Source organism: Anas platyrhynchos, chromosome Z (genome assembly GCF_047663525.1).
Source record: "Anas platyrhynchos isolate ZD024472 breed Pekin duck chromosome Z, IASCAAS_PekinDuck_T2T, whole genome shotgun sequence".
Classification (NCBI taxonomy): Eukaryota; Metazoa; Chordata; class Aves; order Anseriformes; family Anatidae; genus Anas; species Anas platyrhynchos.
The window spans coordinates 85,401,079-85,427,500 of record NC_092621.1 but is presented as its reverse complement, the minus strand read 5'-3'; the positions used below and the strand labels follow the sequence as shown (position 1 = coordinate 85,427,500).

Genomic DNA, 26,422 nt, shown 5'->3' with positions numbered 1-26,422 from the left:
TCCTTCTTAATCCCCAGAGACTATCTATGCAGTGACACAAATGCACAAATTTATGACAGTAACAAATGCTCCTCTGAAGTAACGTGCAACATTAAGTGAAATCGTTTCCTGGAAAGATATTATAGGTATCTATATTTTATTTGCCATCTTAAACATATCTGGGTCTTTATGACCTTATTTTTAAAATGTATTTCCTTTTTACATTTCCTGGTGCAAATGGACTGCATAAATAAGCAATGTGCTATGAGGCTTCAGACTAGCCGATAAACCCTTTCAATTTTCATGCCAGCTTCTTCTTTTGTAATTCAAATCTGGCTGAAAACTGGCAGCTCTGAAAACTGAAACAAGCACTGCCACAAATACCTTGTAATGCTATCGACCTTGTCTGCCCATGCAGTGAGAAAGGGGGATGCATATGTGTCTGCAGTCATCCAGATAACACAACTCATTTTTTTGGGGGGATAACAGAAGCCAGCCCCGGACTGTGCACCAAAAGCAGTCATTACCAGGCAAGCTAGAGAATAAGTCTCTTCAAAATACACAGCGCATTTAAAAAACATATACAGGGCTCAGCCACTGCTTTCATTACCAATTTTAATTTAGCTCCTTCAGTTTGCCAGCCAGATAAACTCTTTAGTGCTGTTTTTTAATCTATTTGCTACATTTTATGTTTAAGATTATAGTAATATGGGACAGGAGAAGGAATCACTTTTAGAGGAAATAAAGAAATAGATCCGCTTATCAGCGCCCATCAGAAAGTTCATTAATCAGCCAGGCTTTGTGCCCCCTAAATTGAAAGGTTAAATAATCCTCTCAGGAATATTTCTCGGCACCACCGCCAATTGTCCGGAGAGAAGCTGCCATTCACAACACTCTGGATCGGTGACAGGGTATTTTACCACTGTTTGGACCCCAAACAATGATGGACAAATGGCCTAGCTTACAAAGAAACCTTTTAGTACAAGGATGGAAAAAGGACCACAAGCTTTGAAGTGGGGTGGGGGAGGTGGGAGCAAGGGAGAAGAGGCAGGGGAGGAGGAGGAGGAGACTCATGCATGGGGACACATTTTATATGAATGTTTATTACGAGACTTGCCAAGTGTTTTTATATATATATACACTTTCAGACATAGGCACACAGAGGGCGCTTACAGGCGTACACTACACACACGCAGTCGTGGCAATAAGCACATGCATACTTACACATACATTTCTACATTAATCTGAGCACAAACATTTGCAAAGCCGGTAAAATCAGAAGATGAACAGAACTAAAGCATGGTTATATTTATTAGTTAATACACTGGGGAACGCAATAAAGCCCAAGGTTTTAATTTTTACTGTCATTCTAAATGATTTACAGCTTCCTTTCTATCTCTTTAACCTTTATGTCATGTACTAATCATCTTTCACAATCAGATGAAAAAGGAGGAAGTAACACACTTCAAATAACTCTCTTAGGCAAGCATCTTTAATAAATAATTATTTTGAAGTGATTTCTGATCACAGCTACATTTAGGTGAAGACAAGCAAGTGAAAGATAATGCTGCGAGAGCATATGAGACGGAACAGTGGTGCATAAGAAGTGAGTTTTTGTACCCCATTATTTAGAACGGGGTACACTCTAAGTAAATAATCCAAGCTTTTCTCTTTAAACTCCCTGGCACCTAGGCTTCAACCTGTAATGTCATTTATTGACAGACAATTTTGACTAATAATTTTCCTTATATTACCAACATATTAACTGTGCATCTTAATGTTCATATGTTTCACCATAATTTTTCCTGTTTTCTCTACTTAAAAGCATCATATATATTCAGTAATACTGTAATTATTTTTTTCTATCTTTATAACAAGTGACGTCATCCAGAATATGCCCTTGAAGAAATGTCTGACAGCCTGTAGATAACCATTAACAAAGAAAAGCTTCTTCCATGTCCTCACACATTTTAAAATGATTCTGATACTTAAGGCTGTTTACTTCTATATGACTTGGGACATTCTAAATAGTCTACAGTGTCTAAAAATGGATCACAAAAATTCAGATTTCTCTTCTCTCACATCACACAGATACCTCATTGCTCAAAGCTGTTTCCTGCAAACCAACTTTTGAGTATCTCACTGTTGTTACTTTCCCTCTCATTCCCTCCTCATACCATCATCAGAAAAGCAGAATTAATTCAAACAGGCTCTCATCTGCCATCAGAAGAATTCAAACAGAAACTAGATATCATGAGCAAATCCAGTGTAATTACTTTCAAAGCAGAAAATATTTCAGGATTATCAAACAGTCCTGAGAAATCCTTCAGTGCATGTGTAAGTTCAAGCACAGGCAGTCACCATTCATTTTTTTAAACACTGAATAAAGTTACAAATACACCTGAGAAACAGAATTAAACTGCAAAGTTGAGAGACAAACTAAAATTGCCAGTGTGCAAATTATTTTCTGTATAGCTAGACGATGATGAACTCTAACAGGCACAGAACCCCTAAGTTTCACACATACACACACACACACAAAAAAAAAAAAAAAAAAAAGAAAAGACACAAGCTTTTGGACTTGATGCTGCCTCCGAAACCTATCAGTGACTTTTTTTTTTTTTTTTTAATGTATCACCTATGTACTATAAAATAGTACCTCTTCTTGTAAATCTTTCCTCTCTCATATCTCTGGAGAATCAAAACTTGTACAAAATACATCTGTGACATACACAGTAATATTGCTCTAGTGCTGTCTATATTGCAGAACCACAGCAGATGGGAACAATGAAAAGGAGCCTCATCAAGTTAGAGGCAGATCAAACTATAAAGTAACATAAGTAAAGAAGCAGCAAGAAAAAGTTTATCAAATTTTGTTGGAGATGAAAATAACAGCCAATGACAGCAATGTCGTAATTTGTTTCAATGTGAAGTGCTGCCAAGAGAAGTAACTATTTGTGCCCAATTGAGTTATATTCATGTCTTTTGGATTATGTTTGTTATACCTATGGATAATATATTATCCAAATAACCCAATGCTCTGACACTAATCCAGTAAGGTGGCAAAACAGTACATACTTATAGCATAATGACGTATACAACTCATCACTTTAAACAGGCCTTCTTTAAACTGCCTCTATGCTTGAGTTTCCAAAATATGAAAACACGAACAGAGTAATTCTGTCACTAGGAACGTATCTTTTTTATTCACATGCCAGGACTTAACAAGTATTTTAATATCATTTACTTGATAGCCCCTCTCAGAATTAAATCTGTGAACACTTTTAAGGAATCCTAATCTGTAGATTATTAACATGATCAAGCATAACTTGAGAAAGTTACAGTCTAACATGAGCTCTTAGCTGTTCCTAATACATGGATCATTGACAAGATGAACTAGCAGTTCTGGCAGAGAACATGGACAGTTGCATACGCTTCTGCCATAGCAGAGCTAAATAGACTGTCAGTGCTAAACACCTGTAAGATTTTAAAATGCAAAGTATTTGTATGATAACATGCAACAGCTTCAGTACTACTAACGCACGTAATTTACAAACTGCTATTGAGTAGAGATGTGACAAGCAAAGTATGATTCATGGTTACAAAATACGTGTAAACAGTCGAGAGATATTTATGCTCCAGTGGCATTTTAGACTTCTTCCACTTTGCAATAGAAAAGTGCAGCAAAATAAATTTTATATTAATTACCTAAAAGTACAATTCATATATATTTTAGCATATCTGATAAATCACATAATTATTGGTTTACTATGGAATTTTAAGAAACTAACTCTAAGTTCTAATAAAACTGAGAAAAAACACCTTCATGTCAAGGTCAGAAAAATATTTTTCAGGAATGTAGGAACTTTAAAATGAATTTTTACAAACAAAACTTACTGCAGAAAAAAGTCACATAATACTGATTTTTTTCTCAACTAAAATCCTGTTTCTAAAATTCATCATGAATCTGATTTCAGCTTGAAAACTGCTAGTTTCCTTATTTAGATTGTTAAGACTTGAAATAACAAAAATTACTTAAATGGTTGTAGAAGTCGTTTTCTCAAATTAAAGGATGAGAGAAGAAAATGATTACTAAACCTGCAAACATTAATAAAAAGATCAAGTTAATCCTTTCACTTAACAGAAGTGCAGTTATGTGTGTGAGGGAAAAATTTCAGCAATGAATCTCACCATGATTGCCCTGTTTTCTGTTTAAGTTACTACTTATCTAAGAATTTTGTTGTGTCACAAATGTAATGTATGTTGGGCAAAGAAAGTAGTTTATATGTAGAGAATAGACCAATCCCTGCCAACAAGTTAGTAGGGCTGAGAGGCAGCTCTTCCCAGTCTTCTTCCAGTCGTGAGCTCATTTTACCACCAGGATTGCTGGCATAGCATCTGAAAAATGCTGCATACTGCACAAATAACTTCCTAGGCACTCACAGGTTAGTTAACCACATATTTTAACATTCAAACTATTACAATATATAAAGCTTCTGATTTCCAACCCCTTCTCTTCTTCTCCTTTTCCCAGTTAAAGGCAGGGTCAAAACATACAATTTCGCAGAAAACTGAGTTCCTTAAATGTGCGTATGTTAAATGCACACAAATGTTCCTATAATGTGCATATTGAAGTTAGGGATCCTCGGGGGGATGCTACTTATCAAACAGTTTGAAGAGGTTATTTGGAACCCCAAAATCAGAGCAATGGAAATTATTTGGTTCAGTCAGCCAGGCTTTCTATTTTCCCCAAATCCCAGCCTGTTTCCAGAAATATATCAAAATGCAATTTCTGGTCAAGATGTAATCAGTCTTTAACCCTCAATTTAAAAGCACCTTTTATTTTATTTTCTGGGGAGGCAGATGGGGAAGAGCATGAGACAGATAAAACGTTAGAGAAAGCAGGCATGCTTTCTACCATGCTTAAATGATTAAGGTAAGTGACAGCTGATTACTGTGCTGCTGGAGGATTATACAGTCCATCCAAAACAGCCTCTCAGGTCCGTGCCGGAGTCTGGAATTCATAAGAGTCATTTCAGCTTTCTGGTCTAGTGTAGTAAGAGCCAGACGCTGAGATGGGGTAGCTCCTACAATTCTGTGATGTAAAAACAAAGAGGTTTCAGTAAAGGATCTGTCCTCCATAATAAGGAAGTACCAAAAAACTGTAACTCTTTCCCATGGAAGAAAGTGCAAGTGCAAAGGCATGCTGGCATTTAACAAATTATCAGTTAGAACTTTCTAATTCAAGTTAATCAACACCCTCATCCCAACACCATTCCTCATTCAGTACTCGTAAGCGGCTAGACGCATTAGGTAAAACACATTACTTCCTGAAAAGACAAACTCTAAGCAGTATTTTTTGTAGACACTGTATGTTTGTATAAAGATGTTTAAGCTACTTGATTTTTCTGTATTATTTTAAATACAGTCTTGAGGAAAAATAAAAAAGGAAAGAACTCTTTCTAATAATATTCCTTACTGAAAGCTACAGAATAGGATTTGCTCAAAATAAGTTACTTCAGAACCTGAAAGCCTTTTTTTTTTTTTTTTGGTGTGTCATAAAAGCTATCAGAAAGAATACTATTTTTTGTGAAATGCATTTTCTTTCAAGAAAAACAGATTTTAGGTTTATTTTTCTGACATCCTCAAAAATATATGAAACTTAAAAGAGAACAATAATGTGGGACAATTTATAAGTAGTACGGAAAAATAAAAACAACATAAAATGAGATCCAAGAGACCTTTTAGATAGAATACCAACCACCTTTAGCATACTCATTTCCACCAGAACAACTGTAAAGTGCAGGCAGACATTTACAAAGCATCTATCTCAGAACGGCACTTGCAAAAATGATAGGTGGCTAAGCCTTGAACAATGCATGCATAAAATGTAAAAACAAAATACCTGCTAACTGTTATTAAACATCTGTTCCACCTCCTTTCCTGGCTAAAAAGGCAACCATAAATTCTCAGAAAATACAAAATTTTCATGCAACCCAAGAACCACGGAGTCACCTTTCTCTCCGTGGCAAGAGTGGGGACACTTTCATGTTCCAGGTGTCCTCGTTTTCCCCCAGTCTCAGAGGAGATAGATATCCTCACTCTCAACTCATATTCCCAGAAATTCTGTGTTGACTTCACTGTAAAATATCACACTGAATGGCAGCCTAAGTGTTGACATGAGGGCCTGCTCTGCAATTCCAAAATACGAGAAAATACACTGTCCAGAGCATCAACTAGGTGGCATATTTACTATTCATAAGAATTATTTTAAAACAATCATAATGAAACTTGTCAAATGCTGAAATCCATTATATTTAACATAAATATGACAATCTAGTGGTCTGGCAACCTTGTATCATGTAAGGACCAGAGGAAATGCCACTGCCAATGTCACCACATGTTCAAAGCCACTGCAGCAGCCCTGTCCCCGCACATGGGCAAGTCAAGCTTAATCTCTTCCTGAAAATACTTGTAAACCCATCCTTCACTGGCACAAAACATACAATGCTTCTCTGGAAAACAAACACTCTATCTCTTAAGCTTCAGTATATTGCACCAGAATAACATTTAAAATGTTTTCTTTACGAAAGCCACATTTTAAAGGATACAAATTGACTTTAAGCAACACTGCTTACATTTTTATTTCAGAAAAAATGTGGCAGGCCATGAGGGATTTTAATAATGGCACACAAAGAAATCCGAGCGCAAAATTTAAACACAAAAGATTCATTGTCCCTTCATGTCTTTTACGCACAGAGGCCAAAACAGCCAATTCCTGGTTCACCTTCTTTTATGTAAGTGGATTAAAAGTAAGATTAACAAACTGTCAAAAAGCATGTTAAATGATAGCTTCTGCTAGTTAAAAATTCTGGTTGTTCTAAAACTCTGTTGGTGGCCATCTTGATCTAGCAGCTTTAATATAAATGAGACTAGTGAAGACAGGGGATGGGGGAAGGAGTCCTTACTGCCAGAGCTGTACAAGGGGAGAAGAGGTTATTAAACATGAGCAATCTCTGCAGAAAGGAACCACCTAGTCCAAGCAGAATATGCTTTTTAACATATGCGTACATACTGAAAAACAAATTAAAAAACAAAAATTGTGCGCTGTCCATTTTGGGGACAGAATTTCGTTACTCTGCATGTACTTTCTGAAGATGATACTAATAGTTGCCATACAAATTCCTATTTGATTATTGCATCCACATTTTCTTCCCGAGCTGGCCTTGCTATGTTCATTTTTGTATACCATTAGCCCCTCTGAACAATTAAGCAGGATTGCAAACGCAGGGAGATCTGTGTACAGGCAGTGCATATTTTGTTTCATCTCAAAATATTGAGGTGTCCATTTGCATGTTTTCTCAGTACCGCTATCAGCTGCCACCACGCAGGAAGGGTTTGAGCTTTGTTTCAGCCAGGCTCACATGAAAGAATTCACACAGTGCAGCTTCGCGCCTTGAGCAAAACATGGCTCGCTATGTGCTGGAAAAAAAAAAAATCTCTTTATTTTCCGGTGATGTAATTTCTTGGGTTGAAATGAGAGTGCTTACAAAACACCTTTCACCAGTGCCATGAGGTAACCAGCAGTAAGCCATCAGCCGACCTCCAGAAGGGGGGTTGGTCTGCACCCAAGGTCTTGTCCACAAGTACACGTACAGTACCTAAACAAACTTTCTTCCATTAAGTGATGCTCCCACCAAATACCAGCTCTGGATCCTGCTATTTCTCCAAAGCTGTATGTGGTTAATATTTAATCTAGTTCCTATATTTAGCTGGCCATTTTTCAGAAATGGAAAACGGCTTTCTCTCACAAAACTCACAGCCGCAGACTCCACAATGAATGTCTAAGCCTGGGCTACGGCAGGCTTATTCTTTCCCTCCAACATGCTAAGATTTACTTAAAATGGGAGCTGCCACAGGATCTAGTTACATGGCCAGATACCACGTTAAATGCAGAAGGATGCTATCATTTTTTGTTTTTATTGATGGTAGTTTTTTTTTTTTTAAGTATACACTGCAAAACTGAACAGAACAAATGAAAATTGTATGGTGCCTTAATCTCACAAGTATTTCCCCTGACTCCTTTCTCTGTAAATGCATGGCCATAAACTGTTTTCCACTTGAGTACAAAATATTTAATAAATGCTTCTACCTTTTGTGGAAAAATCCAAAAGAACAAGAAAAGGAAAAATAAAAAGAGCCAAACATTCTGATGATGAAAAAGCACCCCCAATAACCTTAAGATGTGGGAAAAAGTGATATAATGGCATGTTGTTTGGAGCTAAGACCACATTTCTCTGGGTTTGTGGAGTGGCTGGCATTTAGAACAATGAAGTTATACGCTAAGTTTCCTAATAATCTATAACAAAAAGCTTTATGAGACCTTCAAATGCCCTGACAGTGAAAAAATTACACTTATTATTATTTACACTGCAGTAAGCCATGATCAAAACTGTTTATCCTGGATCTGCAAATGAACTCCTTGTGTTATTATTTGAATTGATAATAGCCTCTTTGATAAACATAAGCTGGTATCAAAACTGACCTATCTATTGCAGATAAATAAACAGGTACCTATATAAAGAAAAATATGTTTTGACAAATGTAATTTCCCTATTCTGACACAGGAGAAATATACAGAGATCAGGCAAAATGAGAATGATTTGCAAAAGTTTCTCATCACCATTTTAAAGAGATTAATAAATATTATTTTAAACTAAAGTGGGAACTGGATTGTTCTGCTTTTTTTTTTTTTTTTTTTTTTTCCAGAACATTTTTACCTAAGAGAGTTGAAAGAACAAGTTTAAAGAAACTAACCTCATCCAGTTATAAACCTTTGATTATCACAGAGCCTTTAAATTTAAGCTTCATTGAATACAATGTGATAATCTTTTCTTCTATCAAAGGGCAAATTAAAATATTCCACTTATAATCCTTTTTGCCATTTCAACTGCTCATAAGATTTCTTGCATCACCAGTCTATTTTGGTTAGAATAAGACATTTCTGCCCATATAACAAATTGTTTGTAATGTGCCAAAATTTGTCACCACAGCTAATGTAAACAAAAACCTACCACCATCCATAACAGCAGAATGGATTTATTATTTAGTCATTGTTCTAGTCAATCCACATTCCTGTGCAGGGGCTACAATAAGTCAATAGATGGCAGTCCATCTCTTAGGAAAGACACAGATAATGAATAAAATCACCAAAAGCTTCACAAAAGAGAAAGGTATAAGGCTGTCTGTTTTTTAACAAACATTCACAGTAATTAATGAAGAATACATAATGCAAAGCATTTAGACAAATTTTGTAATGGTTCTCTGTAAGTAATATCATAGAAGTATTCTTTTATTGAAAATTGGAATACCTTGTTTTATTTGTGCACACATTTACCTGTAGGTGTGACACTCATGATCACTTTACCAATATCAGTTTAAATCAATGGCTAAAGCATAGGAAAAACCCACTGTAGCTTCTGTTTGTTTGCTAATAACCAGGCAGTTTCTAGAGCACAGTAACAACCACAAAAGGAGTTTAACATGTAACTTGTAACTTTTGTTATTTTTCTTTAAACACTTACCGTTTTGTACAGAGGCATTTATTCTAAACTAGGGAAATTATAATGTAATTTCTATACCGAAATACAAATGTGATGATATGGGAGCAAAAAAACTACTTCTTACTTATAATTCTTTACAAAAATACACAATACAATACATTATTCTATTAAAGAAGTTTTAATTCTTTCAAGAAAACTATTTAGTCTTTTCTGCTGTGGGTGCAAAAAATATTTAAACAGAAAAATAAAAGTTGGGCCTCATACATTTAAACAACTCAGATATTACATTATCTTAAGGTATAAACTAATTTAAAAATATCAAGCATGTCTTCTACCACATAGATTTTGAAAATTCGTCTTAATCTGACTATTAATGTAACTTTAAATGAGTCACAATGGCTCTTCCCATGCATAAAATGGAGAAGTGCAAAGTATTTCCCAGATATCATAACTCTGGATTATTTACAGATAACTTGCAGTCTACTGGAAAACACAGAAGTATTTAGAAGTAGCTAGTGTCCGACTCCAAGCCTATTTATCTCTGTGTATCCATATCTGACTACATTTCAAAACGTCTCTAAATAGCACTAATAATTTCTAAACGGGACTGTTAATAATACACTCCGTAACTATTTTATTTGTCTACAAGAGTTCTTGAACAAATGCTTTTACTTTTATACAAGGTAAAGTACTCAGAACACTTTCTACAAAATTCTCATCTAAAATTTTCTACCTCAGCTACCTCAAATGTTTTCATAACAAAAACTTTGCCAGTTTTTAGCTCTTCTGTAATTTCTACAAAAATAAATATTTTTGAAGTATTGATCACCACTGGCTTTTTGAGGAATCTTCAACGGCAAGCAAGAATAAAATAAAATGAAATCTTATACCTCAGTAAAAACAGAACCCATCACATTGCAGTACCTAATATACATATGTGGTTACTAGGCTCCAGATATCATAAACATTTCAAAAATATTTTTATATGCACCATTAAAAAATATAATGAAAGTATTTACTTTCTTGCTTCATGCAATTTAAAAAATACAAGCAGAAATATTCAGTAAATGCACCTATTCCTAAACTCTTTTAAAAAAATCACTACCTCAGTTCTGTTTACAAGTGCTCAGAGAGAGTGGAGGATTTCCAGTGCGGATCGTTGTTTTAAAATGATTACACAGAAGAGAAAAGCAAGAGGTTGTCAGCACAGTTTTTGTCTAATTTTAGCAAAATCCAAAAGAAAAAAAAAGAGCATTCCACTATTACGAAGTGGTGGAGGCAACAAATTATAAACGACATGCCACATTTATTGCTCATAGAAAATATGCACACCAAACACCCGTAAAGAAAAGTACTGAACAAACTTTTCTCCTTTATCCTGAATGGACAACAGTGATTAAAAATATATAACAGGTAAATAGTAAGAGGTAGATCTGGACAGCAGTGACAACAAAGATTCAGATGAACAGCAAATATCCTAGTATTTAAAGGCAGTTTTATATATAGAAGTTTTATAAATTAATGTATTCAACATTTGTGATACCAATTCTTTAAATACAGTTTTAACCAGTTAAATAGTGTCCCAGGCTTAAATATTAGCCAATTTTGAAAGCATTTTGTTTTATTTTTGTCTCTCTTTTACATAGGAGGAAAACCCTTAAGTAATATACCGCTACAGTTCAAAAAGTTTTTTTTGTTTTGTTTTGTTTTGCTTAAACGATTAAAGGTCAACTCACACATGTCACAGAAGGATAGCTATATTCTTGGCAACTGGCAAACATCTACGAAAGTTTATAAAGTGTATTTCTCAAATTAACATCTCTCTTTAGCTGAGATTTATTTTATTCCTTTAAAAACAGAGCTTTGTCATTAATGGTGATTAATTACCAGAATTTGGGATATCTGAGATGGGATTATTGCTTCTGCTATGCATCTCAACTTAAAATTTAACTCTCTTTATATGTGTAAATGTAGTCATTGAGAGGAGAGAGTACTGCAAGACACTCATTTAATGATTATAGTATAAAAACAAAATCAGAAGTTCTAAAGATGTTTAAAAAATACTGACAGTGTTTCATTGCATTCTTCAGTTCAAAAACTCTTCAGATGTTTATTATCTTCTTGCAGAAGATGCTTGTCTATATTTTATGGTCAGCAGTTCACAGAAGAGTAAATAGGTTGGGTGTAGAAGAAAATAAAAAAGGTGTTTCTACTTACTGTTAGGTGATACTGCCTCCATATTTCTGGGCAAGCCTGGAAAATAAAAATATTGATCAGCTAGGAGCATGAAACAAGGTGCTTTACAGCCTGTTGGTTTTGGCATAACACAGTATCCACCGGTGTCGGTCACAGGAAAATAAGAAGCTTAACTGAAAGGGTCTGCATTTCAGCTTCAAAAACCTGGCTAGACAGTTTAATTGAATTTTACACTGGTTTAACACACTCCCTGCCATTGTCAGAAAGCCAGTAACAGTTTTCTCTCTCCCCTTCTTCTCTGAAGGTTAGAAGTTTGGGAGAGTAGCATGCTCTTAACTATAATAAGTATTAATACTGTAAAACAAACACAAATTAATTGAAATTTAAAATTTTCTGCCTTTTTACATTTATACAGTGTTTTGGAAATTAAATCACAAGGTACCTTCCTTTTATGTAGAAATAAAAATATTTTAGTATTTTTGCACATATCTCTATCCTAATCAAAACATAATTGTTACATGTAATAATCCTCAGTAGCCTAATGTCAGATGAGTTGTAAACAAGAAGCATAGCAGATTGCTTTAATGTTTCAATTTTTACAATGTCTTGCTTGCTTTATTATTTTTTTTTTTTAAATAACTTGCAAGTCTTGCAAACAAACTTGTAAGGACAGCCCATTGTAAAATTTTTTACAGAGTAGATTCTCTATCACTACAATTAGACAATGGACCTAAAGGAATATGTAAGAAAGAGCGAAGAGGAAAACGTGAATTTTCTTCTTTAAACAAAATAAGAATGTGCTAGTGATCAATGACATAGGGTAATTTCTCACTTGTTCTTGATATTTTTACAAAATTGTCAATATTTCTGTCTTCTATTCTCCTCAAGCCACAAACAGATAAAGAAACACTGCCACTTTGTTAGCCATTTTAGTTTTTTAAGAGTGTGTACACAGCTACTTCAATGGAGGTCTTTCACTTTTGTTTAAAACATTCACCCTTCTATTAAAATAGCTTCTTAATCATTTGAACAATTATTGATTTGGTTTGTCAATCTCAATTTTCAGTATTTTAAGAAGAAATATTAGTTACTCCATGGCTTCTACATAATATGCTGTAGCTATAATTTCAAACATTGAACTCTCATGACGACTTGTAAACTAGTACTAGTAACATTTATTTAGATTTTTAATATTTTTTTTTTCCTCATAACTCTTGCCTTCTTTTATTCTGACAAAGCATGTTAATTAAAAAAGCAAAAACAGCAACAATACACAACAATCAACATTAGCCATCGAATCTCTCACAGAATAACACAAGTTTTTGACAGTCACCCTATGGTACATTCAGTAAGTTTTTCGCAGATGTGATGGAAATTATATTATTTATTATTCATTCTGTCTGCAACACAATTTTCTGGAGAAAAATTTACAATCTGTTCTGTGTAATGGTTCAATATTTCTCATCTTACTCAAATAGTTCATGTAAATATTTGAGTTTTATATTAATATTTCTATAAAGAAAATGTGAGAAGTATATCATATTTCTAACAGGAAAACACTACAATATTTGACAGTTTGAACACACTCGAGCTATTTTCAGATGCAAACAAAAGGATTTTCCTCTAGCACAGGATTTTGAGATGCAATGTATAAACATTCTCTACCTGATAAAAATATCGTATCAAAGATGTTAGTTTCTTCCTCAAAACTATATAAAGCTTCAACCGTACGTGAGACTTTTTCTGGTTTAGCACAGGGGTAGCAAGCAGTTATTTATACATTAGTTCTGGGTAGTTTTCGATTACCACAGTGTCCCCAGACTAATATGGTTGAAAAATCGCAATCAATGAGTTGTCATATACTGACAAAATGCCACTCTGTGATATGACCTTTACTTACACAGTAGCTATTTAATAATAAAAAACATTACTTGATTTTTTGAATAATATATATATATATATATATATTTTCCTCCCCGGATCAAAGACATAATTTAGAGTGAAAATTATCACTCAAAAGTGGGAATCAACAACTGGCACAGCTCTTAACAAAACTCTGCAAGAGGAACAATCCCAACTACTTAGCAATGCTATCTAGAGGTAAGTTTTATTATCATCATCAAGTGTGCTTCAAGGCTGTGGGAAAACTTAAGGGAGATAGGAAGAAGGTAAAGGAAAATTCACCAAGCCTCTTTCTTCATTCAGATGGTGATTCAATATAACACTTTTCATCGTCACAATGATCACTTACGAAAAGTCAGAAGTTGAATACAATAGTCTAAATCAGATGCTAAAGAACAGCCTTTTAAAAATGATGCTTTTAGCTTAGAGTCTTATTACCTTGCATCAGCTCAGAATGACTGTCTATATCTTTTATCATAGAACAACAAAAAATGTAATTAAGAATTACTACTGAATACTGGCTTCTGAAATGAAAAAAACATGCATGCCCTGCTGTGGAAAAAAGAATAACCAAATACAGCAACAACCAAAGCTGTGATTTTTATTTATTTAAAAGTACTTAGCCATGAATGGCCCTCATTTAAAGAAAAGCCCTCGTGGTATACAAGCACGATGGCAGTGTGATGAACTACATTAAAATAAAATTGCATTTATTTCCTGCCCCAGTGGTCTGACCTTACTAGCATTTAGATGTAAGAACACAAGAGTTGACTACTCTTAAAAGCAGTGCCACCACTTTACAGCCGCAGAAAAGATATACAAAGGATGGTTTTTAATATCTTTAGGTAAATCTGGACACCTTTTTCTGCACAAGTTCTGCACAATTAATTTTTCAAAAATAATGCCATTTCTGCTGTAACCACATTTGATTAATTTGGAATGGTTATTATTCATATCCAAACACAGACCAGCTCTGTTTGCCACACCAGATGAATCAAGACTAGATACTGTGCGTTTTGACCTGTATTGAATTTTATCAGGTGCTAATTATTGTTTTACCAGAACAACGGCTTAATGCATCTGTTGTTTAATTCCCACTTCCCTATTCTCAAATGTGAACATCAAAGAAAATAAAACACTCAATCTGAAACAGCCCCTGACAGCAGACCAGGACTCAAGTGCTCAATAGACAAGGCCCTTGCCACCAGTTCTCATATTTCCACAACAGTGAGCAAACACAAAAACAGCGCTAAGCGGCCTTTCCTCCTTTCCGCTCCCCTTGGCCAGTCGTCTGCCGGGTGCGCCGGGCGCTGGACGCGGCCCTGCTGGGAGCGCCGCGCGGGAAGGATTAGCCTCACTAACACGCCAGCATTCGCAAATGTGGAGGAAGGAAAAACCCCACCACTGTATTTGGCGTATGAATAACCAAAATGCACGCGCTGACAGGAGACCGGGACGGGCCTATGGCTCCCCGGGAGAAAATGTAGCTGTGATGAGTGACAGGGCTTTCAGGAAATATGTTCACAATCACAGACAGTGAAGGCCATGACCTAGATCGTTTAAGAGCTTGTCTTGTCAAATTATCAAAAGCTTCTTCCTCTCTGAATAAAGAGTGACATAAGTGAGTGTCAGAAAGCTGCAGGCTGACAAGCCAAGCATACAATAACAGCATGCACGTCACATACTTGCCGAACACCGCCACGGCTAGCGGCAAATCTTAATGAGAGCGCGGCTGGCCCAGGAGACTTGGGTCCCTGCTGGCACAGCTACTCATCTCGCAAAAATCCTTCAGCTCCAAGTCAGTTATGGTCTGACACGACGACTACAATTACTAAACACAACTTTTTAACAGAATCCTCTGGTGCTTTGTCAAAGCAGCGGCTGCTAGGAGCTGCCCCGCTGTAAGCGACCACAATAAGACAAAAGATTTGCCAAAACACACACTTTTCATCACCTCCGCATGGGAACAGCCGCGAAAAATACACAATGCATCACTCCAGAAACACTCTTGCACAAACAGATGTCAAGACCCTTTCCCCACGAGCTAGGCCTCACATGGCCACCACTCCCAGCGCTGCACGCGGAACTGAGGTGTTTAACCACCGGGATTACAAAGACTCCTGGTAATGTTTACTTATGCTTACGATTAGACAGAAATTGACTCAGGGCAGGTGAGAAAAACAGGGAGTGCTGCTGGGGAATAAGACTGAGGAAAAAAAGACAAAATTGCTGCTTTCTCTCACAATGCCCAGCAGAAGGGCAGAGAAGGATGGAGGCTATGCAGCACCACTGGTGGAAAAGCCCCTGGCCGAAACGTCACGAGCACACCCTTGGTAAGGTCCAGCCTGTGCAGAGCCATATCCAGCCCTGCCAACACTGGCACAGCACCAGTGGTAACCACCAGCATGCACTTTGTAGCAGTGAAGGCAGAAGGAAATCATCTGTGAGAAAACATGCTGCCCGTGGCTTAAACAGCCAGAAAAGGACACGTGAAGAAAGATAAGTGAAGTTCCCAACTGAGGTACACACCTGTTTTTTGGGCAGAAGCACTGCTTCAGAGGGTGTTTGAAGTGTGCAGATATGTACAAACAGACGGAGCCAGCGGACACTGCAGAGGTGAAGAATGCGGGAGACCAGGACACTGCTGCCTGCCATCTCCAGCAGTGAACTCAGGCAGTGCACTGTGTATCTGCACGCTGTTTTTACGTAACTGTTTGAGGAAATGTTATGCCTACCATTTTTGCCTCCTTCCTGCCACATCATCCTGTTTATGAACTTCTCTTCCCACCCATGCAGCTGGCACAGAAGACTGTAGAGCACAAGCCTCAAGACATCCATCTGAACTGCCACCAAACTTGCAAAACAGAGGATGTTTACAGCACACACGTATATAAGCATAACTGTATGTACATATATGTACACCTCAAATATATACATACAGACATGTATTTGTACACACAGATATGAAAGACAAGGTAGTAACATTGCATAAGAGAGACGTGCATCTTTGTAGCTGGAGCAGCATATGGTCAAACAGAGCAGCACTCAAAACATCTGAACAGCTCTGCTACATGCTTCTCTGATAACTTTCCTGATGAAAGCACACTAGGTTCAGCTCTTCTAATATGACTCAGAATCTAAGATGAGCCTATAAATTATTAGAGTTGTCTCGGGGAAAGTTACTAGTAATAAATGTATTACCCTGAAGTTTTAAATAACTTTGAACATTTTCAAATCAAACTATATGAAGTACCTTGACTTGCCTCATACTCTCTTCTTGACAAAAGCATGGCTGTGGAGAGTGTCACTTTGAAACAGAGCGTGCATGGCAGATTGTTCTGCATCCTTTGTGTCACAGTAAAATTGAGTGGTCTTTCTGGGAAAGACAGATTAAAGCCTTTTTGGATTGTCCAAAGAATTTGGTAACAGCTCAAGATCTGCTCTGTGAAGGTAGCACTAGAGTTTTCAGAGTATTTTGGAGAACTCTGGAGAACATTGGACTCATTTAGCTCCAGGCTCTGAGCAGAACTTGTAGTCTGACCTTAGTTCCTACAGGAACCATAGACATCACAATGATACAGACAGACTGATACTGAACAGGTGAACTGACTGGGCTTTGTACATCACTTGGATTTTTGATAAATTGTCCCATGGAGAGGACTCATATCTCTTTAAAGGATGCAATTAACAGAGGCACAGATACTTGCATCTGTTACTACAATCAGTTTACTGTCTGAAATGAGTAAAGGCTACACTGCATCAGATCACCTGCCCATTGTCTCTTAACTGTGGCCATAAGCCCAAGTCTCATGGACCTTAAAAACAAGGCAAGTCTGCCTCCTTTCCCTAGTACTCTTCCACATTCAGCTGTTTCCAGTTCAGTGACTTCCCAAGCTGAATACAGTTTCTTATGTATTCAATAACCTTCAATGAGTTGTTCTTCCATCAATTGGTTCAGTGTCCTCTGGTGCCTGAGCAGACTCATCATCTACTACATCCCTTGGTAAAGAGCCTCACAGGTCTTTTACCTACTGCATGAAGAGTCACCTCCATCTGTCTTTTCTGAACATGACTCCTACTGCCTTCATCAGACGCCCCTAATTCTTGTACAAGAATAAGCAACAAACAACTGATCCCTAACCACTGTCTCCCATCACAGAGGTTTTGAAGGTCTTTACAGATCCTTTCCTCTGCCATCTCTCTCCCCGGTTAAAGAGATGTAGCTGTGCAGAAGGGTGCAGAAGAAAGGGATCAAACCTGCACCCAGTTCTTCACTGCTTGCCTGGTGATTCCTAGTATTCCATCAGCTTTTTTTCACACCTTCTGAACAATGAAGTGATCCTATTTTTGGAATCGTATCTTCGAAGTTTAAAATTGAGTCCTGAATAGTAGAGCTCAGAGCCCATCATTTCATATATAAAGCTGCAATTATTTTTTCCCAGGCATTTTACTTTACATTTAGTGCCATTAAAATTCATCTGCCATTTTATTTTGCTGTTTATTACAGTCACTGTGCATGTCTTCACAGTTGGCTCACATCACTGAGACACTAAGTTCAGTCTTCCTAGCAAATATTGTCATTCTGCTGTTTACCCTCTTCTATGTCACACTTGCATATTCTACCTTTATATTCTTATTCCATGCCTGTTTGGTTTCCTCAAAAGCTTTTGGTCAGGAACTTTTTCAAATGCCTTCTGGAAACTGTAGACTATGTTAACTGGATCACGTTCACACAAATGCTTCTTGACATTCTCCTTTGAAGAACTCCAGAGGTTTACGAGAAGTGGGATTTCCTTTATAAAATCCTTCTTAAATTCTCCCATGCATATCATATTTATACACCCACTTCGTATTTGACTTATTACAGTTTCAGTTAATTTGCCTGGTGTACACATTAGGCTGGCAGGCCTGGCTGTCCAGCTTTTTCTGGGACCTGTTTTAAAATTCGTCATTGTATTTTCTACTCAGTTATCAATCAGACACAAGTCAAGAGATTACACACCACCTTCAGTCATCAAGCTATTTCACCACTCAGTGCCTTTACACCTTTTGGATAACTATTATCTAGTTCTGGTAATTGGTTAGAATTCATTTTTCATCTTAAATTTCAGTGATTCCATCCTGATTTGCTCCCTAAAGTAATACTTTGGTGTGGAAATGTCCCAGATTTCTTCCACAACGAACATTAGATGCCCCCCAAAAAATGTTTTTAGTTTGCTAGCAATGGAATTATCTTGGCTGAACATTCCTTTCATATCTCAATCATCTGTTGGCCTTACAGGCTTCTTGCCCTGATTTGAAGAAAGATTTACTGTTAGTTTTCTTCCTTTTCTAATTGCTCTTTGATCACTTTTCTAGACTGCTTTACTGCACTCTCACATTTAAGCTGCCAGGACAGATGAAATCCTACTTGTATGGTCTGGCATTCACTGAACAGATATGCTACTTCATGACAGGCACGAGATTATAAGAACTGTCTGAAAGTTTCAGAGACAAGCCTTTCTGATTTAATTGTGTACCTAAGTGAACAGCCAAAACACAGGCTGTAACGCTCCTGATGATCTGTACAATTTAGGTAGAGTTTAAATTTGGGGTAGACAGAGGACTCACAATTCCCTACAGAAAATAAAATTATAGTGCATGAGGACTGGCTTCACAAAATATGTAAAATGGAAAAGGTGGCAAAAGATGCAAAGAAAAGACGCTCAGGATTACTGAAGGGGAAATTCAGATCATAACTGCCGGGACAACTGGTGATTTGAGACCTAGGAACGACCTGGCACGGAGGGGAAGGAGGTCTGGCTGCAGAAGGGGTTAAGCTGCCTGGAGCAGGAACCAGAGGCTCTCCTAAGGGGGGAAGGTTTCCCTTGCTGGTGAGGTGACAAATGCACAGCTTTGCTGGAATGCCTGCCCAGGGCAGCCTTTGGGCAGCAAAGCTGGGCTAGGGGATGAAGCCAATGCTGGGCTGAGGCATTCCAGGCCAATATGCACAGGGTCAGTGCTAGTAGTGTCTGTGTGCTGTAAAGGTATGAATCTCCTTGTGCCACATCTCTGCAGAGTCCTGGTAGATCTGCTTAGAGTGGAAGGATTCTGTCCAGTGTCTTGTCCATTGAGTTAAGCACAAATGTGTCCCTGACTGCCTCAAAGGGTCCAGTAAAAAATGCTCAACATTACACTTCCAATTGCTTACCAGAAAGTGTTTACAGAAATATACCCCTCGTGTTCTTCAAAGGAATGGTACTGTGTAAATACTAGCTATGAGCAAAAGTACATTTAAAAGAAGAAAACCGAATTTCAATTTCTAACATGCAAAAATACCAGAAGAAATACTACTAAGTAAACGTTTGGGCATCACAAATGGGTTGAGCGTTATTTGCATATCCCAAATATTGTCTAGAGTGATCCTGTAACAAACTCTCATTTTTCCTTCTTTAATTTCTTATTTTTCTCATTATTTGCTGCAGTAACAACTGATTTTGGGGAACAGGATGGATACATGTACAGTAGAATGCATGCTCTCTCTCATCCTATCTAGAAATGACACTTAACTAGCATATCAAGAGAATTTTCCTGTGTCTGACTGGTAAGCTACTGGGTCAAACATCTCATTGAAACTCAACTATTCCACAATGCTGCAAAATAGGGATTGAATATAATGACAGAGGTTATGGAAGATAATCTGTATCAGGTTAGAACAGTTATTCAGATAAACTTTTGTATTCAGTGAAAGGGAACAAAAGGTCTTCTCAGGATCTCTCTTAATCTTTGACCAAATGGAAGAAAAAAAAAAGGAAAGGAGGAGACATTCAGAAAGAGATATCAAATGTTTCTGAATTTCAGAAATAATAACATTTAGGGGAATCAAACAGGAGTGTTTGGAAACATTTACACCCTATCTTTAGCAAGAAAATTTAGCTAGTGGGAATTTATGCTGATTTTAACACAGGTTGCCATTTATTCTTATATTTTTGTGTTTAAGTTGCTTCTAGTTTGAGAAACAATATAAAGCATAAAAGACCACTTGCTATGTATCAGGGAGGAATCTGTGGGACATGTAAAGCCATAATAATTTCATACAAGGTTAAAAAAAATGACATAAGTATGCTTTACGTTAGAAGATCAAATCAGTCACAAATGCCTTCAAACTGAATTCATCTTTTCAGCCCTTACACTATAACAACCACTGCTACTGAAAACCCACAGTGAAGTTAAAGGAAGGACAAAGTACATCTTTTACCTGTATTTATTTACATGGGCAACCTGATCTAGTGGGTGGCATCCCAGCTCCTGACAGGTGGTCTTTAAGGACCTTCAAACCCGAACCATTCTGTGATTTTGTGATTTACAAAACACAAAGAGAAATCTTCACATTAAAGTCACAGTTAAACCTCATACTAAACTTAAATAAGTGTCCTACTGAAAAGTCAGTACCTTCATCTGATTTATATTTTTAAAATATAATTCAGCACTACCACATTTACAGACTATTTGGGAAAGACTTTATACAAAACACAAAAGAACAAATAGAAGACCTCTCCAAATGTATTTTTTTAGTACCACTTAATCTCATAAAGTGATAGCATCACTGGAATATACTTTTGCCTAATCCGCCATATGTTTCACATTATGCATAGTTATTATCATGAAAACTTTGCTTGTTTTGCCAATCACTTTTACTCTTTTACCAAACCTCCAGTTGCTATAGGATTCAATACTTTTTCACCAGTATTAAAAATGCTTTTGTGCAAGTGTCCAACAGAATTGGAACATTCTTGCCAAAATAGTTCACCCTGTACTGTAAATTCACACAAAATTGTTCATGCAGGAAGCAAAAATTTAAAACACAGTCATGTCTAGCTTTGAAGTACACCATACTTAATGAAAGCAAAGTTGCTGGTTTTCGAGGACTCTAGGCTGTTACAAAAAGCTTCTGTTTATAAATATATATATAGAATATATATAAAACATATGTATGTATGTATATAAATACACACATTCTGGAATATTTATAGAAACTTTTACGTAGGCTACGTGATATTAATAACTATGTTAAATGTGCTTATTCAAAATCTTTAGATTTCTTTCAGATCATGCAGTGGTGATGCATGGCACTACAGTCCTTAGATCCAGGAGTTGTGATTACTAAGGAGCTGATGATGACTACACTAACTGTATGGTATCTACTAACTTTCTCTAGTGGTAATAATATTTTTGGGCAGACTGTCAACAGTTAGTTTCTTTTTTCAAAATGCATTCAGAAGAATTGAAGAGATGTTTTTTGAGAAGGGAGGTCATGCTGTGGAGAATGTGTTTCTATAGTGGCACCATTTACATGGTTAAAAGTTTTAAGGAAAAAGTCTCACCCAAATGAAGGCAAATGCCCAAGCCCTTACCACTCCCATCTAGGCTTCTGTGTAGAGAATATACTTTTTCTGAATGACCTTTAAAATACCTCAGTATCCTTAAAATATTCAAACATTTTTAAAATGTCTATAGCTAATTTTATGCCAAAATTATTCACTCACTTATCCAAGACAAGTTTGAATGCCCAGTTAAAAATAACAATAGCAGAATGCATGTGTTTTACAGGGCTCCACATCTCTACAAAATAAATAGAAACTCTTCTCCCATTTTGCTGCTCAACCTGAAACACACAGTCAAGAGTCTGATGGGAAATACAAATGAACATTCAGTCTTGTAGCAAGTATCTCATAGATACATGAAAAGAGATCTTTCATATTCCCAACTGGTGGAAACATTTTTACCATGAATACAGGTGCAAGGTTGATAACATCTCTGTTTTTTTAAGTAAAGCCTTTGTTTTTTTAAGTAAAGTATGAGGATTATCATTTGCACCAAGTACTTTTTTCTCTCCAATGCTTAGACATAGCAGCAGTGTAAGAAAATGAAAAAGGAAGTAGAGTGACTGGTTACAGGACCAGAGTGCCCACCCAAGATGAGCTGTATGAGCCACATTGGTCTAAGAAGAAAATGTTGTTTTTTCAGTGTTCGTATTGAAGTTGGAAAACATCAGTGTGGTTCTTATGGGATTAAAACAGACATCAGTAGACTGTAGACATTCCATGCTTTAATCAATATTTTCCTTTTAATATTGAACTATTTAGAACAATTTTTCAACTGTTCCACTACTTTATGAGTTCTCTTACAGTATGTATATAAGGGCCTGTTCATAGAGATATGGAATTAGATACAGAATTAATGTCATCATTATCTTTCTTTTTGCGTGTTCAAAAATAATAGAGGACTCTACTGACAAACAGGCAGAAATTAATCCAAAATGTGGAAATATGGTTGTAGACATGTATACCTATAAGCTACTGTCAGATAAATTTTTTATTCATCTCTACTTGCGTAAGAAATAGAATGTACCATTTCCATTTTGTTCATAAAGGACATTTGCAATATAAAACACAACACAGTTATAAATGTCTCCCAAACCCACTTAGACTTTAGTTTAAACTCCTAATAATTTTTTCATTGATGAATATGTGACCATAGTAAAGTCATTGATCTGGAACTGTTAGAGCATCAGAGCTATTCTTTACCTCTGTCTAGCATGCTTGTAGCAATACATATCTCCTAATTTCAACCTCCTTACACTTTCTGTTCAACAGAAATGTTATCTTCCTTATCTGCTGCTAATATTTTCAATGTTTCTCCATGCAGAGTAAAATAAAGTGTTAAACACTCCATTTGCTGAATACATTTTTTTCTGCATATTTCCCCTGTTTTTTAAAACCACCATATTGAAAATGTTTGAACTGCACTTTCTAGGTTTTAAAATCCTTTTATTCAAAGAGATGAGTAGTACAAAACCATATTAATAGACATTTTTCACCACCCTAACTAAAACTGGACAAAAGTAAATTAAAGACTGTGTGTTTCCAATGCTCCAGTTTTCTTTGGACCACTCTTCATGATTCCAAGTACAATACTTCCATAAGTTTATACAAATATGCGCTTTATAAAATGAAAGAAAATATGAAATAACTGTGGTTCATGTAACTTCAGCTCTTGACAGATACAAAAACAATAGTGAGTGAGTTGTTTGCCATGGATTATACTCACATCAGCATAATGCCCCTTCATATCACAGCGACTGCACTGCTTATTCCAATAGGCTCTCTCAAGACATTCCCTGAAATAGTGGCCAGGCAGACAGCAGTTCAAACAAAACCGTGCTGGGCAAGTGTTTTGTAGATGACCTCTTTCTGCACACAGGCAACAAGGGGGAATTTTCTACAGAGAAGTACAAAAGAAGTATCTTAAGTAAGTACATTTCAAAAGATTACATAAAACAAAACAAAAATTCCACAAAAGATGAAATGAAGAAGAAGTCATCCTAAACGCTTACCAGGAATTGCATAGAAATTTTGTTACACAGAGAAACTGTAGTGAAGGAGAACTATAAATAGTGAAAAACTGCATAGATTCCAAGTACTTTATTGTTTTGGACATGACATCAGAAGCACATATTAAATTCTCTAGAATTACTTGCTCAGTGAATACAGCAAAAATTAACATTAAATTGGAAAGTGTATTTCACTCAGAGAAGAAGTGTTTGGTACTCTGTATGAACACTTATCTTTTAGGAGACTTCTTCAAAGCTGAAAAGTGTAAGTGTATCATAGGAACATGACATACAGCATGTGACACAACATACTGGAATTGTTTGCAGATATTATTTGTCCTATAGACCACTGCACTGGGTCTGGCTGGAGTAAATTTTATTCAAAGCAGCCCATATGTGGATGTGTTTTAGTTTACTGACCACAACAGTGTTGATAGCACACTGATGTTTAGCTGTTGCTGAATGGTGCTTGCACAGCTTTTGAGGATTTCTCTGTTTCCCACACTAACCTCCAGCCAGCAGGCTAGGAGTGGGCAAGAGTCTGGGAGGGGGCACATCCAGGACAGCTGACCCCAACTGACCAAAGACATGCCCCTTACCATATGACATCATGATAAACAATAAAACTAGGCGTGGGGGCATGGGGAGGTCCAAAGTAGACATTGCCTTTGCATCTCTTGATTTTTTTTCTTTCCCTATGAGACTGTCTTTATCTCAATCCATGAGTTTTTCTTGCCTTACCAGTTCTCTCTATCATCCTGCTGGGGGTGGGTGAGTGGCTGGATTGGAGCTTAATTGTTGGCCAGGATCAGCCTACCACAACCACTCAGCTCCATGCCTCGTGACTCATGCAAATACACACAGATGGCCTCTTGGACTGGCAAATATAAAACCGTAAAAAGTACTCTGGGACCAAAGCCCTATCTGTTTAAAGACATTTTTTCCAGTGATGGAGTGCACCTTCACTCCATTTCAACTGTCCAGGATGTAGTCACAGGATACATGCTTTCAAAGAATTTGTTTTATGTCAGTATTCAAAATCTCAGTGTAGGTAGCATCCTCAGTGAATGAGGTATGGATTTTTGCAGGCTTTGTTGCAGGGACTGATAAATCCAGACCCTCATGCAACTGCCATCACTTGTTCACAATATAGTGATTGAATTTTAAACCTCTAACTCATGGACAAACTTTCTAAATATTTGGCATCTATCCAACCTTCTTAAAGTAATTTTATCTTGTCAGTAACTTTTAACATTATTCATATTATGGTTCATTATACAGACATCTGTTTTCATTCGTTTACTAAGGGTGATTCTTGGATTCCTTAATGTTCTTGTTGAAATAAATTTTAAAAATATTTTAAAATATTTTAAATATTTCCTAAAACTTGTTCTACAGTATAAAAAAGATATACATACCTTGCACTTAACTCTCTTTCTAATCTGTTTGTACTCATGTTTTTTTTCCTTTATAAAAACTAAATAAAGTAATCACCTTCACAAAACAACCAGTTATTTTTATATAGGAAACTGATCTTGTGCAAGCTACCATTCAACTTGGAGCAATGAAATAACAAACCACTGAAGCAAATCTTCTAATGGCAATCAGAAAAGAGAATCAGAAACAACAGCTGTATCTACAGGCAATTAAAATATTGCACTTACCTTTGGACCAGGACAGTTTTTGGACAAATGACCTGGTCTACTGCAATTTCTGCAGGTAACATTTTTCTCAGCTGTGTAGTACCGCACGCTTGTACGCCTCACACTTGCATAGTTACAGATCTGTGCCTGGGGAGACAAAAACAGAAAAATGTATTTATCATTTGAGATTCTATGGCACAATGTTTGCTAGAAATTCATAAAGTTCACTGCTGGTAGTGTTCAGTTAGGAATCTAATTTCTTACAAATACAATTTGCATATCCAGGTTTGAACTGGATAATTTTCTTCTAGAGAAACTGGCATCATCTAGAGAAAAATTATTGTCTTGTTTGAACTTCCACTTCAGGACATGCTTTTTTTTGCTGTTTAAAACTAAAGCCATGAAATTTTGCTTTCACTTGATTAGCTGAGACACTTTTACTCACTGTGCTATTTCATGATGAACTGGAATTTTTCCCAGAATGCAAATATAACTAAGATTAATTGCAAATGCAAGTTACAAGTTCCCTGGCACACATTAAGGGAAGCTTCTTGGACAAAGTACAATGCTAAACAAGTCTAGACCAAATCTGCAATTTGCAATTGTAAAGAATGATTTAAAAAAGGATAAAGAAGTTAAAAGAGAAGCTGGAAAACACCCTCCCTCTTCAAATGACCTCATACATACTTTCTGTTTATGCAGACAGAACTGAAAATTCTATCTTCAAACCCTATTGCTTAGTAAGCATCTAATTTTTAAAAACTGAA

At 36.5% G+C, this 26,422-nt stretch overlaps 1 protein-coding gene across 6 annotated transcripts in view; it reads right to left on the bottom strand.

Moving 5' to 3' along the window:
* Positions 1–26,422, bottom strand: part of ZCCHC7 (zinc finger CCHC-type containing 7) — a 114,811-nt gene that overhangs the window by 11,015 nt on the left and 77,374 nt on the right. For all 6 annotated transcript variants that reach the window (XM_038170247.2, XM_038170248.2, XM_038170252.2 and 3 more), the window contains 3 exons: positions 25,677–25,802; positions 23,730–23,900; positions 11,760–11,795 (listed from right to left, as the gene is read on the bottom strand). In XM_038170247.2, coding sequence (XP_038026175.2) covers positions 11,760–11,795; positions 23,730–23,900; positions 25,677–25,802 — 333 coding nt within the window. The remainder of the gene's footprint in view (positions 1–11,759; positions 11,796–23,729; positions 23,901–25,676; positions 25,803–26,422) is intronic.